This window comes from Hesperophylax consimilis, chromosome 3 (genome assembly GCF_061612785.1).
Source record: "Hesperophylax consimilis isolate HC1 chromosome 3, BYU_Hcon_1.0, whole genome shotgun sequence".
In the NCBI taxonomy this organism is placed as follows: Eukaryota; Metazoa; Arthropoda; class Insecta; order Trichoptera; family Limnephilidae; genus Hesperophylax; species Hesperophylax consimilis.
Window position 1 is genome coordinate 20,662,238 of NC_142838.1, and position 18,458 is coordinate 20,680,695.

Here is an 18,458-nt window from a genome sequence, read left to right on the forward strand (position 1 = left end):
TTACGACCGTACTGGGTGTCCGACCCTTTTGACACTTTGTTGTAACTTTGCTAGCTTTTTCTTTACAGATTTCGCACCTACATAGTATAGGGTAAAAATCAAGGCGGGTGGTTTACGACATGATTGTGTTGCAAGGGCTATTTACGAAAATAATAATAAAAAATACCTACTTATTTAGTTTGTCTTTGTAGGCATATCTTTTGTTACACAGGCCGCAATTAAAGTAATAAAACACAACTTTGGGACTTCACAAATCGTAAATAACGAATTTCGTTTTATTGTTGGAATTCCCTGATATTTTAAGAATATTTTAAAATTCCCTGACATTTCCCTGATAATTCCCGGTTCGGTAAAATTCCCTGATAATTCCCGGTTTTCCCGGTTTTCCAGGTCTGTGGCCACCCTGTAACATCACATCAGGTTTTCCAATATCTGGATAATTCCCCAAATTGCAGGAAATTTCTAAGATTTTCAAGAATTGGTTTTTTCACAGGGAGAACCTGTTTGTGGGGAAAATGCGAGGATTCTGTGCATTTCTTGCTTATCCAACTATATTGAAAAATAATATTTACAATAATTTTGAAATGCATTATATTTCGTTTCGTTCGGTGCAAATTATTAAAAAAAAAAAAAAAAACAATTTAAAGTGGGGAATTTGAAAATCTCTTTATCTCAAGTGGGTATTTTAGAACATATGCGTTGGCAACTCTGGCCCACGTTCACAAAAAAAACTGATAAAAATGTTTTAATGCTGGTTACGCCGGTAAATTATTTATCAGGTGCGATCATGGATGCTTTTTTTGCACTTTGATTAAATATGATAACTACTGTGTTTCAAGCTGAGATGGAAGCCATCTTGGCCTGCGCACAGGAGAATATACGTATCGGGTACAGGAATAAGAACATATGCATATGTTGTGATAGCCAGGCAGCCCTAATGGCACTGGGAAGGAACCGGTGCGACTCCAGACTAGTGATGGAATGCAGGACTGTTCTTACAGAACTCGCTACCATCAATAAAATAACCCTAATTTGGGTACCAGGACATAAAGGTATTGAGGGCAACGAGCGGGCTGATGAACTAGCTAGGAAAGACGCGAAAGCACCACTTGTAGGATCCAAGCCGGCAGGAGTAGCAGCTTGCCACACAAAATTACATATTGATAGGTGGGTCAAATCCCAGCACTGCAAAGAATGGGAGAGTGCACCTGGAATGAGACAATCGGAAGTACTCATAAAAGGACCAGACCCTAGCCGAACCAAGAAACTACTCGATATGGACAGAAACTCGCTGAGGGAACTGGTAGGACTACTAACGGGACACTGCCATCCCAGGAGACACATGCAGATATTGGGAGTGGAAAACACCAATAGATGCAGGAAATGTGAAGAGGATGAAGAGACTCCAATTCACTTATGGTGCCAATGTCCTGCCCTGGTGGGAACTAGGCTCTAATACCTGGGGAGACATACAGTAGAACCAGAAGACATAGCCACATACCCAATAACAACCCTGGTGAACTTCATTAAAAGGACCGGATTACTGTTAAAGGAATGAGGTAAAATGGGAGACAGAACAATGGGCATATGGCCTAAGTACTCATGGGAACTATGTGTAAACCGTCTCCGCCCTTTAAAAAAAAAAATATATATATGATAACATTAGGGACGAGAGGGTAACGTTTTACCAAGTGTTCTTAGATTTTGAAAATGGGAAATCTTAAGAATAAAAAACGTCTCGACTTCCATACAAAATACAGCGCTAGGCTTTTTAAGGCTGGTGACATCACGGGTCACGTCCATAGATTTGATGTGTTTCGGGAGTACCGAAAAATTAAAACATTGAACATTATTTTAACTATTATAACTAACTTTAACGATAATAAAAAAAATATACAGATATCCAAATAAATGGGATATTTCCGAATGTATCTGAAAAACAAAAAACTGTTTTGAAAGGTGATAAATTATGCTTTCAAATTTTATTAATAGAAATAAAGATATAATTTTTAAATTACAAAGTATTTTATAGTTTTTCTCAAATTATAGTCGAAACATTTGGTTTCATAGAAGTGTACATTTAATTCTGTGGTTAACTTCTATATGTAAATAAAAGCTTGGTGTTTTCTCTTTCTAACACCGTTTGGTTCATATTTCTAACTATGACAGTAAGGGAGACAACGATTTCTATGAGACCACATGAGTTGTTCCCAAAAACTAACAAATTGAATCTACGGGTACTAGCTGTTTGTTCTCAAAACAGAACAAATCAACCTGGGGGCCTACTCTGTATCTTTCGGGTTAACAAACCAGTCAGTTCGTGGTTTAACCTTTCCTTACTGGTGCTGTCAACTGAGTTAACATCGTCTCTAATTAATTAAATACCTCTCTAAATATACCAAACACAGAGTTCAAATTTTAGGTATTCCTCCGCAATACATTTATGTACTGAATTAAGTAATTACAATATATAAATATTTACAGAGTATATAGCACCGGAGGACGAGGAATTTTTGAACACCGTAAGGGAACGATTAATAGGCATTTGTGACGTGGCTAAACCGGCGGCAGGAAAGTTTCGAAAGATACAGAGTAGGCCCCCTGAGGAGTTAAGTTAGAAGGTCATTATTGATAATAAAAAAATTGACTGCATTCTTCTAGAATCATTTTACTTTTAGACAATTGAAAAATATGAGCAAACAATGTGGCATCTTCTCTTATGGGATATTTCAAAGCTCATTATGGAAGTGTCTAAATAACAAGCTGAAAATACATAGTTACGTTGATCAAACAAGAGATACTGTGCTAATTTCATCACGCCGTTTGATAGTTGTTGCTACTTTAAAATTTAGACAGATGGATTTTCTATTTCACAGCTTCGATTAGCATTCAGCATTAATTTAATTAAGTAAAGCAGTTTTATTTTGAAATATTCTTAGAAAAGCTGACCAATAAACAGCGGTTCAGTAATTGGAAATTAAATAAAAAAATATTTGTGAAATAGAGTTTATTACCTGAGGTGGAAACTCGTTGAGCGCTTCAGATATTCTCCTGAGAAGAAGGACATCCTTCACAGGGACCGCCTCCGTCTGGCCATAATCAATGTATCGAACAGACACGCACGGAGTACCGGAGGCATCATCGCTAATACCACTGCGTAGAAATGCACGCCTCCTGTTGATTTCAAACAAATTATATGAAAAATTTGCCGCCTTACTTATTAGATTTCTACGTGCCAGTTGCGTGTTGGTATAGTAAAACCAGTCTTATTATGCCCGGTTTAAGGTCATTTTAACCATGTAATAAGCTAAGTTTATCAATATTCACGCGCAGTATTATATTTACACTGTAATTATAAGTAAGGGGGTAAGATTTTAAAAAGGATAGCAAAATGTTTAGTTTTTTATTTTTCGGAATAACTTTATTGAGTAAAACCTCAAATTGTAATATTTAATTATTGAAGACAATATTAGCGATTTCTAAATGAAAATCTGAAACAGAAAAATCAGAAAAGGATACGGTCACATCTAGGACTCGAACCCAGGACCCTTGTCTTTCGGAAAGACCGGAAAGACAAGGGTCCTGGGTTCGAGTCCTAGATGTGACCGTATCCTTTTCTGATTTTTCTGTTTCAGATTTTCGTTTAGAAATCGCTAATATTGTCTTCAATAATTAAAATGTTTAGTATTGTGTGACCACCCCAAACAATAATGTTAGCATTATACACAATGATTTTATTGTGTTTTTCAAACACACAAACAATTGGAGTTCCAGTAATATCAAATTCAATCCATATTTATTTTTCTCAAATTCTATTTAAAATAGCAAAGTATCAAGTGTTACTCAAAGATGACATTTGAATTAAGACAGCCATGGCTGAAGTTAGAAACAACTCAAATGTACGACTGATTTACAATATTGACACAAATTATGTGAAAGATATATTTAATTACTCCAGATTGTGCACCAAAGTCCTCGATTTTGCCCAGGGTTGTAAATCCTGGACCTTTGTGGATGATTTGCGTAAATCGAAATAATAGTCGCAAATTATTATCTATATTAACTCAATAGAAAAAAATAACATTTGATACATTTCCGATACACTAAGGACGGGTTGTTTTCAGAGGCGGTTCCTTGGTACGTGCATTTGTGCATTGCACTGCTTGTCTTCAATCTCCACATAACAAATTACAACAACATCTGTGCCCCAGTGATCGATGTAAGAAATTCGTAATTCCCGTCAGGTCATTATTTGAGCTATCTTCTAGTAAAATAATCCCGCGCAAGAGCAAGCGGTCGTGCACACCCCGATATGCACAGAACCAACTTTTACCATACTACTAAAACAGCATCGGGCGGTATCGAGACAGCCCGAAGTAGCCGAAACGGTGACATGAGCGAGACAGCTTACACTCTTAACGCCAAATTACGTGTTAGAGCAGTGCAGATACATAACCCATTCCGTGCATTATCGAAGTGCTTTGACGGCGAGTGAATTTTGCATCACTGTGATCATGTGTAATCCAATGCGTTTGGAATGGATTCGCTTAGAAATACTAATGTTCAATGTTAACGCAACAACATTAACACATTGGAACTCGTTCGCGGTGAAATCAAACGGTTTCGCTATATTTTCAACGGTGAATTGAGTGTCCTTTATTTTCGAGATAATTTTGTATTATTTAATCAGTTATTTTACAAATATAACTTAGAAGATAGAATGAATTGCAGTAGGTGTTCCCATTCATTAATTTGCTCCACCTAAATTACAGACTAGGTACATTTTAAAAGTGAAATGCACTGCTGGTAATTACAGTCACGGGCCGCGTCTGGTTGTTTTAAAGAATTTGTTCTTCTTTTTACAACTTTGTACAATTCTTCAAATTTCATAGTTAATTTTCAAGTTCTGTGAAAGATTTTTTCAAGTTCTGTTATTATTTAATTTCTGTTAAGCAACTAGCCTATAACGATATAATAACAGAACATGAATAGGACTTTCACAGAACTCGAAAATGAACGTTAAAATTTGATGAATTGTTCAAACTCTCCAAAACAACCCGCCCTAAATGTTCTAGCGAGGCTTTTATCTTATTGTAGTAAGTTAGGTTAGGTTAGGTTGTTTTTTTTCAGAGAAGAGAAGAAAACATTGAATGAGTCTGCCTTACTTATAAAGTTTAACATATGAACAACATAGGAAAAGCAAGTGTTATGTGAGATTGATTATATGTGAGACCAGATCTAAATAACCAGGTACTTCCCCACCTTCCTCATCCCCATCTCCTTCCCCTCCCCACTACCTTCAGCCTCACAACATACCCCAATGAGTCTCACTGGCTCCAGACGGTTGGGAGAAGTTCTCTTCTCACAAGCGTAAACCTCAACTTTTTAGACCAAAAAATAAAATTTTTACAAAAAATCAATGTTTGTTTATTTGTGTTTGTGAAATACCAGATTTAATTTTTAGAATATTTAATCCGCTGGTTTCACTAATTGGACACTTGCCCGATTTTTAGGATGGCGGATTAGTGAGAGAGTACTGTATTATTAAATTAAATTCAATATACAAAGGTGCAGTCAAATGCTAAAGGTTGAAACTAAAATAACATTGAAATGAAAAGTAATAATAAAAATAAAATAATCATGCCATGAAACTAAACAGTTAATTTTAGACTGTCCTTAAAAAATTTTTTTTACAGCTATGGGGAACATTGATCTCACCATTCTCCCTCGGGGGATTTGACGAGGTACAGCACACTGGGCGTGGGGTTGAGGGGGCCGAAGGAGGCCTGCAGGGCTTCCTTGGGGAAGGTCCCTGAGGAGATCTGCTGCATCATGTTCTGCAGCTGCCTCCAGCTGTGGTCATGGATCTGCACGCACACCTTCCCGTTCGTCGTGACGTCCGTCACATACACCTCGCAGTACTCCTGGAATAACACAATGCATAGATACTTTTGGATTCTCAGTCGCTACGTAGATATTATAAACTTGTTCCCACTTGGGTATTATTTGAGATTTTCACGGCCAAAAGTATTATAGTGATTTGTTTTTGGGGTATTATGCCGTGTTGCGCTATCTCTTTCTTTAGCCAACGTTTCAGATAGCATTACAGTGTCTTTACTTGTTCCCACTTATTTATATGTGCCAGAACCTATTTCACATTTGATTGACAGCTAGTTGATCACAACACCGTTCAAATGACAAAAAATAAAAATGGCTCAGATCTTCAATTTAATCAAATATGATTGAGTTTGAAAAACCCTAACCTTCTTATCAATCTTTTGCCGGCGAAAATAATATCTATGTGATATAAGTAAAAATGGATGATTTTACAAACCGTGGTCAATTTGGGTGAGCGGGCCAGTTGGCTCATTCGAATGAGTATTTCTTTATTTAAGTTCACATCATCATTTGTTGAGGTGTCAAATAAGATAACGGTTATGGTCGGGTCTTCTACGGAGCTTTCTTCGGGGGTCTGAAGAACCTCCGCCACCAATACTTTACCAGTCAGAGTCTCGGATAAATATGAATTTCTATCTCCCATCCCATCGACAGTGGCATACTCTTCTAGACCAGCCAGTCTGCATAATATTGCCTGCAATCAAACGAATTAATGTTTAGAATTAATAATTATGTATTTATCATTATATTTACGTAGCCCTGGGTTTATATCACAGGGTATTTACTACCTACTACTCAGTAACTCCGAAATCAGCTTTTAAGAGTTACTTACAAAACCATTTTATTTCCTCACCCACGTAACCTACAAACACAAGATGTATGCCCATCGCCCATAAGAGAAGAAATAGTGTAAGGGTTTTGTGTGTATCTCGAAAAAGCTGATTTCCGAGTTATCTAGTTGAGATAGTGTGAACTCTCCACGCTCAGTTCCAATTTTAAAAAATTACACTTTAAATTCAAATCAATTTTAAGTTCACTGAACCAGAGTTACGCAGGACTCACAGACAAGCGAAATTAGTATTTTTGAGAAAACTAAATACATGTGACTAAACCCAATAAGCTAATCGTCCTTTTTACCATGTCATTTAGTTTTAGTTGTTTCAGTTTAGGTTTTTAATTAGGACGAGAAATATTGTGACTACCCATTCACTGCCCGGGGGCAGACCGAGGAGGAGGTGGAAGACTGTGTGGAAGAGGATGGGAGCTGAACAGGAAGGACGGAAGACTGAAGGCGAATGGCGAGGGACCGCAGCTAGTAGAGAATATTTGTCTAGGAGGCCAAATCCCATTCTGGGACGTACGCCGTGATGATGATTATGTTGTTTTTTGTAGTACCTGAGGAGCTAAGCTATGGAATTGAGGCGGCAGATCATAGAAGAATTTATAAGGATGCTCCTCCTCATCACCGCTGTCCACAAAGAAGCACAAAGCCGTCCGCTCCTGATGGTTCAGCTCCAACACCCGCACTCGCACCCAACAGTTCTCAGAGTTCAGGGCGTACCATCCTCCCTGGACAATGTTCCTGCTTGGCTCGGGGTTGTGTGTAAAGTAATCCTCCATGTCTGTTGTGAGTGTTTCAAACATTTCCTGTAACCAAATATGTACACATATAATAAATAAAAAATAGCAACTAACAAACATTTATCTAATAATAAGCAAAGGAAAAGCCCTCTTATATGAATCCATTTTGCCGACTGACATTCCTGAAATACAATAATTTAGCACCATGATTGCTTTGTATCCATCTGAAATTCTTCAATAATAATACAATAATTTAGCACCATGATTGCTTTGTATCCATCTGAAATTCTTCAATAATAATACAATAATTAAGCACCATGATTGCTTTGTATGCATCTGAAATTCTTCAATAATAATACAATAATTTAGCACCATGATTGCTTTGTATCCATCTGAAATTCTTCAATAATAATACAATAATTAAGCACCATGATTGCTTTGTATGCATCTGAAATTCTTCAATAATAATACAATAATTTAGCACCATGATTGCTTTGTATCCATCTGAAATTCTTCGATAATAATACAAAATATGAGAATACATACGCTGTAATCTTCACCGATTATTCTGAGCCAAATTTCAACAGTTGAGTGGGCCGACATTACAAACACGTTCCAAAGGGGGTCTTGAGGAAATTGTAAGGATATTTGATTTTGGTCATTGCTTGCATTGGACGAGCATGTGGAAGAAGTCTCAACTGTCTGATTGGGGTCAACGGGAAGTAGAATAAGCAGACCATTATACCCATCCTCCTTGAGTATCATGGGACATTTGTCCACCAGATTGAGCCAATTCTTTGGCAGTTTCTCTTTGTATTCCTCTCTGAAAATACGAAATTACATTAGCAATGCCTTGAAATGTTTCTCACTTTGTGTCCCTCCCTATCAAGTAGTTTGATCTCATTGTGGTATTTTTACAAACCATGAATACTGTTAAAAATGTGTGGAAAATTTAAAGTTTATTTTTGTGATTATGATTACGTTCTAAAAAATATGTAAAATATTGATTTCAAAAACGAAACGGTTCCAACTGGCTACAACGTCATTGTGACATACAAAACGCCAATATCTGGTAAGACAGCTGTCACCAATGTCTCCAGGTGAGACGTCATCGAACAATGACAAAAATGAACATGTCATTTCATTCAGATTTCAGCAAATCGAAAATGGCACATTTATAGATAATTTATTCGTCAACATAAAAATATCATTATTTCTTCATTCATTTTGTAAATAAAAAAAACCCTATTGTACATTTTCCTAGTCCTAATCCTATCAAACTTCCTTTAGGACGGGTTTTGTTTCACAGAATATCAAATGTTACATTGTCATCAAATGGCCATTCAGCGCCATTTTGTTTTTTGACAGTTGAAAGGTCCCCATTATGCTGAATCTAAGTCCGTTTCAGCTTTTGAATAAATTGTGATCAGCAGAAGAGGACAACTACCAAGTTGTTCAGCTTATCAGCTTATTACAATTTGGTATAAAGCTGAAACAAACGTCATTTAACGGGGACACTTCAAATGTCAAAAATAACAAAATGGCCATTTGACGACTTCGTCACAAGTGAATTTCTGCGAAACATCTGGGTTAAACAACATGGCAGAACTGTTGGAAATATTCATATTAAAAAGGATAAAAATGGTGAGAAAATATTTGAAATATGAAAACAATCTAGTATGTAAAGTCACTTACTTGTACATCCCTGGAACGGTGTATGCGAAAAGACCATTTTCATGTAACGCCACCAGACCGATAATTCTAGTAATAGCGATGCTGGGTTCGGTACAGGCTTGAGTATCTTCAACAATTAGTTTTTGAAGATGAAGTAATGCTTTTGCCGCTGCACTTTCCATTGCCAACTCCGTGGAAGGTTGAGAGGCCGGATAGGTGGAGAAGGTATGCTCTGAACCGATCTGTACATATAAATGTAAAAACGCAAGGTGAAAAATTGCGTAAAAGTTAGGTGAAAAAAACGGCCATTGTTCCTAACTTTTCATGACCCACTAATCGCTCAGTTAATGGAAAATGACGAAGTAATAATTGATGAAAGCACGCAATTATTTACATAAATGTCAAATTTTACATGAGTCACTACTAACAACACGGCATCTAAAAAGTAGCTACTTTGCAGCTTATCAAGGATTGAGCGGCCGATTTAGCACGCTTAAACTTGAGCGAGGAATCTCGTATTTAGCAAATATGGATTCAAAATTACACTTTTTTCTTCAATGGTTAACGTCTTGTGTTTTCTAACCGGTTCAACAGCAGATCAGATTACAGAGACTATCTTCAACGGTTAGCGTCTTGTGTTTTCCAACCAGTTCAGCAGCAGTTCATATTATAGTGGCTTCAAATTACAGAGACTATATGTATGCTGATATGATTGTATATTTCTACTGAACAATGTCCCATCCAAGAGCCAGTTGTCTCACAGTACTTGAATAATAACAGTACACGAATAGAACTTTGACCGAACATCGAAATTTGACAAATTCTGTGAAATCACTGGCCCATAATGGATTAATTACATAACTTGAATAAAACTTTCACAGAACTAATATTAACCCTTTTGCTGCCCGAATGTAAACACATAATAGATACTCTCACGCCAAGGGTTTTTAGAATTTTTTATATTGCGTCATTATTTATTATCCTCAGCACTTAGAGATTGTAAATTATTACCAAAACAAAAAAAACTTGTTTACGTTACACTCTTGAAAAGTCTCAGCAAGATATCTTTATAAATTGATGCATTATTTGACGAATAAAAACTATCTATGAAACATCAACAAACTTCGACCCGCCGCCATTATCAAATCAGTAATCTCACCAACACATACAGACATACTATAGTAATATCAGTAGTCACGTCTCTAAAGTGGGACCTCTGCGACGGCTCACCATTTTTCACGATTCACTTGTGATAATATTATTGTTTAAAACTTCATTATTTATTCAACTTTTATTTACAGTTTCTTATCGTATTAATTATGTTTATAGTTTTTATTCGAATGGTAGACTTAAAAACAGGAATGAATACACAATGCCACATTACACTGGGAACACATATCGAGCCATTTTTCTGCGGCTTTGTTGTTTTGTATTCGCACAAACATGGCCGGCTCTGTATGGCTTGGATTGTTTTGATGTTACCGGTATTGGCTCAGACGTAATCGTGTGTCATGATGAGACGAATGAGGAGTTGAGTCGAGTTGAGTATTTTTAAGGTGTTTTGCGATTAATTGTCTTATCACACATAACTGATAATCGGAGAAGCTCATACCTGAATTTTTTATGCTGTTGTGTACAGTAAAAGAATTTAACAGATATAAGAAAGAGACAATATTCCCTTATTTGGTCATCAGACAAGTCGCGTCGAGCCATGATAGAGGGTTACACAAAAAAAAATATTAGGAAAAACGACAAATTAACACAATAATTAGTTTCTAAACACAGATAATTAAAATAAAATGTATATGATTATTTTTTCACTCGAAAGGCGGATATAACAACTTATTTCATTTAAAATAACAAAACATGTTGATTAACACAAAACTTATTTGCACTAAAAATATGAGTACTTAATAAAAACAATTTGTTAAAATAATAACGTTAGAACCACGATTCGTTGCAGATTCTAAGTATTCGCAAACCGTCGAGATAAAAAGGAACCACGTGATTCACTAACACAACTACGCGCGCGCGGGGAATTCAAACACTGAGAGGGGAAATATTGTAGTCTCCAGTTTGACGAGGTCATTCATAATATAAACAAAATCATTTGTCACATCTGTGTAGAGATGTCGCTAGATAAAGGTTCAAATTATTTTTTAAGCCCAAGTTTTGCGCCATCTATACAGAAAGTTCCGAGATATCGCAAGATGAAATTAAAATCACGTATGATTGCGCGCGGCAGTGAGGGCCCGGAATCTTGAATCAAACATAGATGCGCACGGCAGCCTCCGGGTTAACATGTTATTTTGCCTTCATAGAAGTTGTGTTGTGACACAAGTTTTATGCTAATCATTTGCCCATTGATGCATCTTATGTTATTTCTTATAAAATTGTAAATAAATGAATTCAAGGAAGTTTTATCAATTGGTATAAGATGACAGCACTGACTTGTTCATTCAGTTTGTGACAAAGAGAAATGATTGTAATGGCTAGTATCAAAATCAAGATGATGCTAGTCATTCCGTAGCAATTCTGTTGATGATTGAAGACGCCGTACAGTGTTACTGTTAGGACACTTTTCACACTGTACGTCACTGTTAAAGTTTTGTGAAACAACTGGCCCTAAATATCAACATCTAGGTAATTATTTCAATAAATACATACATTTGTCAGGTACCTTCTAAGTTAAGTAGAGTTGCATCGGAAAGAGCATAATGATTGTGCATTTGAGCATGATTTAGGAAAAAATTTGGCTCAACCATTGTTAAGTATTATAGAAAACAACAGCCGTAAGGAATACATTTTTACACATAGTGTTGTGTATAAAGGTGACCAGGTATCTCATCAAAATGAAAGTTCAACACACCTACAAAAAGTGATATAAAGTCATGAAAAGTGATGAAACAAAACTAATAGGTTACATAGGTAACTATTTAACCTATTTTTTGTTTCATCGCTTTTAATGACTCTATATCACTTTTTAAAGGTGTGTTTAATTGTCATTTTGATGAAATATCATGGAACCGTGTATAAACTAACAGACAAATGAATAATGATAAAAAATAATTATCTTTTAAAGAATTTCAAATGATATATTAACCTTTAAGCTGCAGTCATATGACGGTGGTCCTCGGTTTTTGTTTTTAATTTCCACAGTTTTGTACACAGGAACTGGTAAACCTATTTCCTGACAACATCTTGTAAGGCGAGTCCTGATATCAAAAGGTTCTACCTTTTGTTGTTGTGGTTGAACTTTCTAGATAAAGGACAGATAATAATTATTATCAATTAAAACAATATTGAAAATCCAATACTTTGGATTCCACCGTATAATATGTAACATAGTGTCCGGAAAAATGGATTTAGTATACATAATAAATGCTGTCTGAAAAGAACCAGAAGCAACACATTTTCTAATTTTATTAAAATTTTTCAGACCTCATTTAAATTTTGTATGCATCACCCAAGGTTCGTAGAAAAGGTATTTAACAAGGTTAGGTCATCGAGGGGGTAGAGCGGTGATTGGCTAGAAAATCATGACGTAGATACAAGCTCATTTTCCACTAGGAGATTTGAATTTAGTGCAATACAAGTGAAAGAATGCATTTGCAATGATTTATTTATAATGCGTTGGTAACATTATACTAATTATTATATTAAAACTGATGTTCAGAATAAAAGAGGAAAATCCCAGGAATATTTGCAGTGTTACTCTTGCATTGATGGTGTAGAATCGAAGTTATTTATTAGTGCCTTGTACATATTGCCTTTGAAAACATTAAAATTTTCAAATTAAAAGTCTCATTTAGCAAACTATCATGACAAGAATATGACAGGGAGTGTTGAGAATAATTGAATTTATACAAAGAGAGGCACATGGCGGTAGATACTCTCAGCATCGCCTTGGTGAAAGTTGTGAAAGACCACCATTCGGAATCGAAGCGTTGCTTGAAATGGCTTTAGCCGTATTTGGTGACCATATGTGAATAGCCATGTACATCCCCACCTTCCTCTTCCCCATTTCCTTCCCCTCCCGATACCAAAATAACCTAAACTCTTTTCATCACAGCTAAATGAAATAATACAATTTATTTATAACATAATTAATCTGAAATAAACCAAATTTCAACGTGGATAAAGATTCACGTATTTTATTAACATCAACTCCACACAGGAGGCCCCGAGGAAAATAAATTCCTCAGGGCCTATGTCATTTTTGGGGAGGGTCTTTTGATGAGGTTGTGAAAATGGGTCCTGAAGAGACCCATGTTGGAGGAGGTAGGAAACGCGAAAATCTTTACACAGTCGAACTGTTTTAAAGAAGAAAGTTACATAAAAACGACCCATTCTAGTGAGATAAATAATGTCAACCAAGTATAAATGTTGGGCGCGCGTTTGTCATGTTTCCAACTATCCACCAGTGCCGAAGGGATATACGATACTAGTTCCTCGAAACATCTTCCATTGAAATGCCGGTAGAACAGGGACAGCTTTCCCACCTGATGACTGTACTCTAAAGAATGCAATCCGTTTGTTAAGATAGGGGAATCTATCAAACAGACCACCCGTGTATGCAATGAGTCAAGGGATTTTTTCAAGTGTGTTGGGGCTCCAGACCAGAGGTGGATGCCAAATTCAACAGTGGTTAAAAGTATGTAATGTTAAATTAATTTAACAGCGGACGTGTACCCGGAGTTGCTCAGGGTTATGAATGGTTTGGGGTAAAGTTCTAGTGTACTTGGGAACAGTGTGTATCAGGGTTGGGTTAACCCCTCCGACTTTTCGCGAACTTGAAGCTAAGATGTCTTAAACGAAATGTCAATTTCACGAAAACGTTGTGTTATTACCGCCTCACAATCAAAGCTCTATAAATGAAACATTACTGAACGGAGCCGAATAGTAAAAACTGTTTTAGAAAGGTTACAAAATAGGCTTTCAAATTGTTGTATCATAAATAAATATTAACATTTGTAAATATTTAAATTTAGAATGGAAACATGAAAATATTGTAAAAATGACTCACCTGTAATGTTTTATGTAAAAACGATACTAAAATCACGGATAATGTAAAAAAAAAACACTTATTTCATCGTACAAATGTACAATAAACAATTCTGTCACTTCACTTTTTGACCATTTCATACAAAATATATTTTTTTTAAAATAATTAAACTTGCGAGGCGGGTCGGCACGTCAAACGGCTTTCTTGGCGTCGTTTTACGATTTGGCGGGTAAAATTTGCTTCCACTGAGTAGGTCTTTTTACGGGTTTCTATGGATAACTTTGAATAGAGATGTGAAGCTTCATTCAATACGAATATTCTACTTTTTGTTTTAGGGATGTCACTAGAAGAATAACGGAGTTATGACGATTTTTGTGGAAACACACGCGTTGACGTGTAAACACGCTTATTGTACTTGACTGCTATCGTTATTTTATCGTGTATATCTGCTTACGTTGCTGACCGGTTATTATTGATAAGAATTGAAAAATTGTTTCACTTGATCGCGCCATGTTTCTCTCAGGCGTCCCTGACTTTTTTTACATTTCACTACTGTACACCATATTGTTACTGTTAAAAGAAAACATAATATCAACTTTAATTTGTCTTCATATATCACTTCAGTGCAGAAATAATGCGTTAAGTCTTCCTTGGGCTTCCCCGACATTTTCTACTATTCACTACTGATTGCCAATTTTTTTTTAACTTTAATTAAAGAGTTTAGACTAATTAGTCTCATATGTACAAACATAAGTACGAGAAAATCAACTTAGATTTACCAAAAAATAATATTATATACCTAGTGAAATGTGAAAGAGATCGTTTCTTTCGGACTCCCAACTGGTCTTCGAGTGACGTTACGAGCTTGCGAGCGGCCCAATGCGTTTTTTTCCGGAAAGTGCCTGCATGAGCCAACCTTATTAAATACATTTTCTACGAACCTTGTGCTTCACCAAAATCAATATATATAAATATTCTTTTGCACACTCTCAGAAGAAGTACAGAATACTAAGGATGGGTTGTTTCACAGAATTTGAACAATACATCAAATTATGAACTTCAATAGAACATTTACGGAACTTGAAAATATCTTTCAAATTTTATGAATTGTTGAAATTCTGTGAACCAGACTCCGATCTTGTACACAACAATCTTCCAGACTTATAGGACTCATCAGTCCCGCAGTCCAGCATAAACATGACCATGCTTTTCCCGTCCAGTATACAACCCCAGTGGCAACAAGTTTCTCCAAGAAGAAACCAAATTAAATAATATCTATCCATCACTAGGGAACCAAGGGGTGGTAAACTCTTCCGTCGTGAGGCCTTCAGGAAACCGAGGAGGAGTGGAGAGGAGAGATGAGGCCACCTCCGTGAACTCTTCCCTTGGGGGGCCTTCAGAGAACCACACTGTCTGAGTGGAGACGAGAGATGAGACCTGGGAAGACACATTGTGGAACCAGAAGACATAGCCTTGACATGCTCACGAAAACTATATGTAAACCGTCTCCGCTCTATAATAAAAATATATCCTTAAGGCCCTTTTTCAACAGGGAGACAGACGCAAGTATCCGGACGATTCAAGCATCTTGGGGACTACTGTGGTACATCTGCGCGGAGGTTCATACACAGGCACACATTACCGATACGTTTGTGTCAAACGTTTTGAAACAATACAGCGTCCTTGAAGTGATTTTTCACAAAAACGGGACTGTACAAATTATACAATCATTATTATTATTAACGCATGTGATCAATGCTAGGACCAAAAAAATCAACTGTGCGCGACATGAGTACACAACATAAGTATCAGATACTTCCACATCCCTTTGTAAGAAAGGCCTAACATGACTTACCGGAGCTTCAGGAGGAACAATCTGCAGGGTGTTTTGCAAGTTGCTCATTCTGTTGGCAGCACTAGAAGGTGGAGTACTGGGTGGGAAGGAGATGGGGGAAAGTACTGCTTTTGGAACACTGCTCAAACCATTCTGACTTGTCTGCAAATATTACGGTTACATACATACATAAAGAATATTATATAAACTGCTTAATAATAATTATTATATAGTATTATAGTACATTTGATTAATTTGTTCAAAGTCATTCAAAGAAATAAAAATAAATAGTTAATATTTTGAATCACGTTAAATAAAATTGATTTTTTTTAATAATTAAAATATATTTTTTTTAAAATAACCTATTTTGAATTGTTATTTAAGTGAAACAGGTTTTTTTCCAATTTTTTTTTTAGTAAAATTATCCAAATCTAGTAGGTTCTAGGCAATTTAAAAAAAATAAAAACCTAACCATAATAATATTAATGGAAAAATAATGCATTTAAATTTCTTTTTCATAAATAATTTCTCTTAAAGAAACTAGTACATACTATTTTTATTATTTAATTTGGCTTTCACCCATTGGGTGATCTTGGCCATACACAATTAACATGTTTTTAGTATAAAAAAATACAGCAAATGACATAATATGAATATACAACATAAACATACTAAATAATCAATTTCTATATAGAATTTCTATAATAATTCTAATAAAGCAATTTCTTACGGTTGGCACCATTGTCTAATGTCATGTGGACAGAAATAGGATCAAAATTCAAGAAGCCATCAACTCTAAATGAGAAATTATGCTTATAAAATTTAAACATTATTTTGCTTCATAAATAATTTTAGTAATTATGTTGAAACAAAGTGATATTTCAATAATCTATGCGTAATGCATACTACCACACTTCCGGCGGGAAGTAAAGTTCTACCTTTTACGCTGGTCCTATTTGAATGGCAGAAAAGGCATTGCTGTCCAATATTTAAGTATATTAAGCCCCTAGAACAGGTAATATGTAATGAAAGTACTAACGTTAGGTGTAGAGAGCGACCTTGCCAGGATGTCCCCGGGTCGTAATCCACTCAAGGTTGATGCGGGAGTTTTGACCTCTTTCTCCTTTACTGGAACTGGCGCAGGGACTGAATTGATTCTAGCTGCCGAGGGTTTAGTGGGCGCAGGTTTGCTGGGAATGGGTTTACTTGCAGGACTAGGTTGCACTGGTTTTACTGGTTGCATTTGCTGGACTGGTTGCACTGTCTTCATTGATTGCGTCAAAGGTCTTTGCACTGGTTTAGGCGGGATGTATATCATCCTTTCTTTGGTTTTCCTATTTTCTATTGGTGGGGGTTGCTGTAATTTAAAATTAAATTAGATGTAATAATAAAAGACAAACAAATAACACAACCATAAACACACATTCCAAATGAGTCACCATCATAACACAGCAATAATTGTTTCCAACAGAACAGATCATTGCACCATTTTACAAAATAACTGCTGTCAGCACATTTGGGTTAGGTTGTTTACAATTTGTCATGATTATAATACTAGCCCAATCACATATTTCACTGCCACCAAATCTTGAACACATAAACAAACTAAACCCGAACAGTCCAGTGACCGTTGGGTGGCAGCCCGTTAATAGAATTGCTAAGTTGGTAATATTTAAATGTGTATAGAAATAAATATATTGAGTTCAAGCATATTGTATTATAGGTTGGCTTTTGGAGCTCATTTATACATATAGTGCAATAGTTTAACTCTGGATGTGTAACATTAAGTTGGTTGGCATCTTATAAAACTTTTTTTATTTCTCGTTTATGCTTCTGAATATATTGTATAAATATACAAACATATATGTAAAAGTCTATTTATACCTTTATGCAAATTCTAAAATAATGTAACTACAAAGTAACATGAAAAGTATTTGTTATATATATTTATTTGTATAATGTGTGTGCAATATGTAAAATTTAGACCTATATTGTGTCTGTAAAAGCCCTACGGGTATTCAATAAATAACTAATGTTCTAATAAAGTCGTTATTATCACAATTAAACTAAAATCATTGAGAAACCCTAAAGCCTGACTATCTGTACAAGGGTTCCATGATAACTCAACACAGTGACAATTCAACACCCTGCTGAGACTAATAACACTGGGACGGACCGCTCCAGCCATTCCGGCTAAATGCCCATTTCTTGCATTAGTAGGGATTATTCCATAAAAATATCGTAAACGGGTGTTAAGAGACATACCTGACTTTAACCAGCGATTCCTCACATTATTTGGAGTAAAAATATAAATTAAAATTTGGTCTCTGTGACATTTTTTGTTCTGGGAAGGAAAAAGGTATGAGGGCTATGGAAGGGTTAGGATTCTGGGGGTCAGGATGTCCAGGAGAGACGTTGAGAGCCACGCTTCAACGGTTTAAAAAGCATATTGCTAAAAAATGTACT

The 18,458-nt window shown here is 35.9% G+C and overlaps 1 protein-coding gene across 2 annotated transcripts in view; it reads right to left on the reverse strand.

The window, feature by feature from the left end:
• tapas (tudor domain-containing protein 7 tapas) overlaps positions 1-18,458 on the reverse strand; it is a 50,835-nt gene that overhangs the window by 16,961 nt on the left and 15,416 nt on the right. For both annotated transcript variants that reach the window (XM_089649057.1, XM_089649061.1), the window contains exons 5-13: positions 17,032-17,349; positions 16,014-16,154; positions 12,257-12,412; positions 9,175-9,395; positions 8,026-8,302; positions 7,294-7,545; positions 6,335-6,592; positions 5,719-5,924; positions 3,015-3,174 (exon numbers count right to left, since the gene is read on the reverse strand). In XM_089649057.1, the coding sequence (XP_089505183.1) occupies positions 3,015-3,174; positions 5,719-5,924; positions 6,335-6,592; positions 7,294-7,545; positions 8,026-8,302; positions 9,175-9,395; positions 12,257-12,412; positions 16,014-16,154; positions 17,032-17,349 (1,989 nt within the window). The remainder of the gene's footprint in view (positions 1-3,014; positions 3,175-5,718; positions 5,925-6,334; positions 6,593-7,293; positions 7,546-8,025; positions 8,303-9,174; positions 9,396-12,256; positions 12,413-16,013; positions 16,155-17,031; positions 17,350-18,458) is intronic.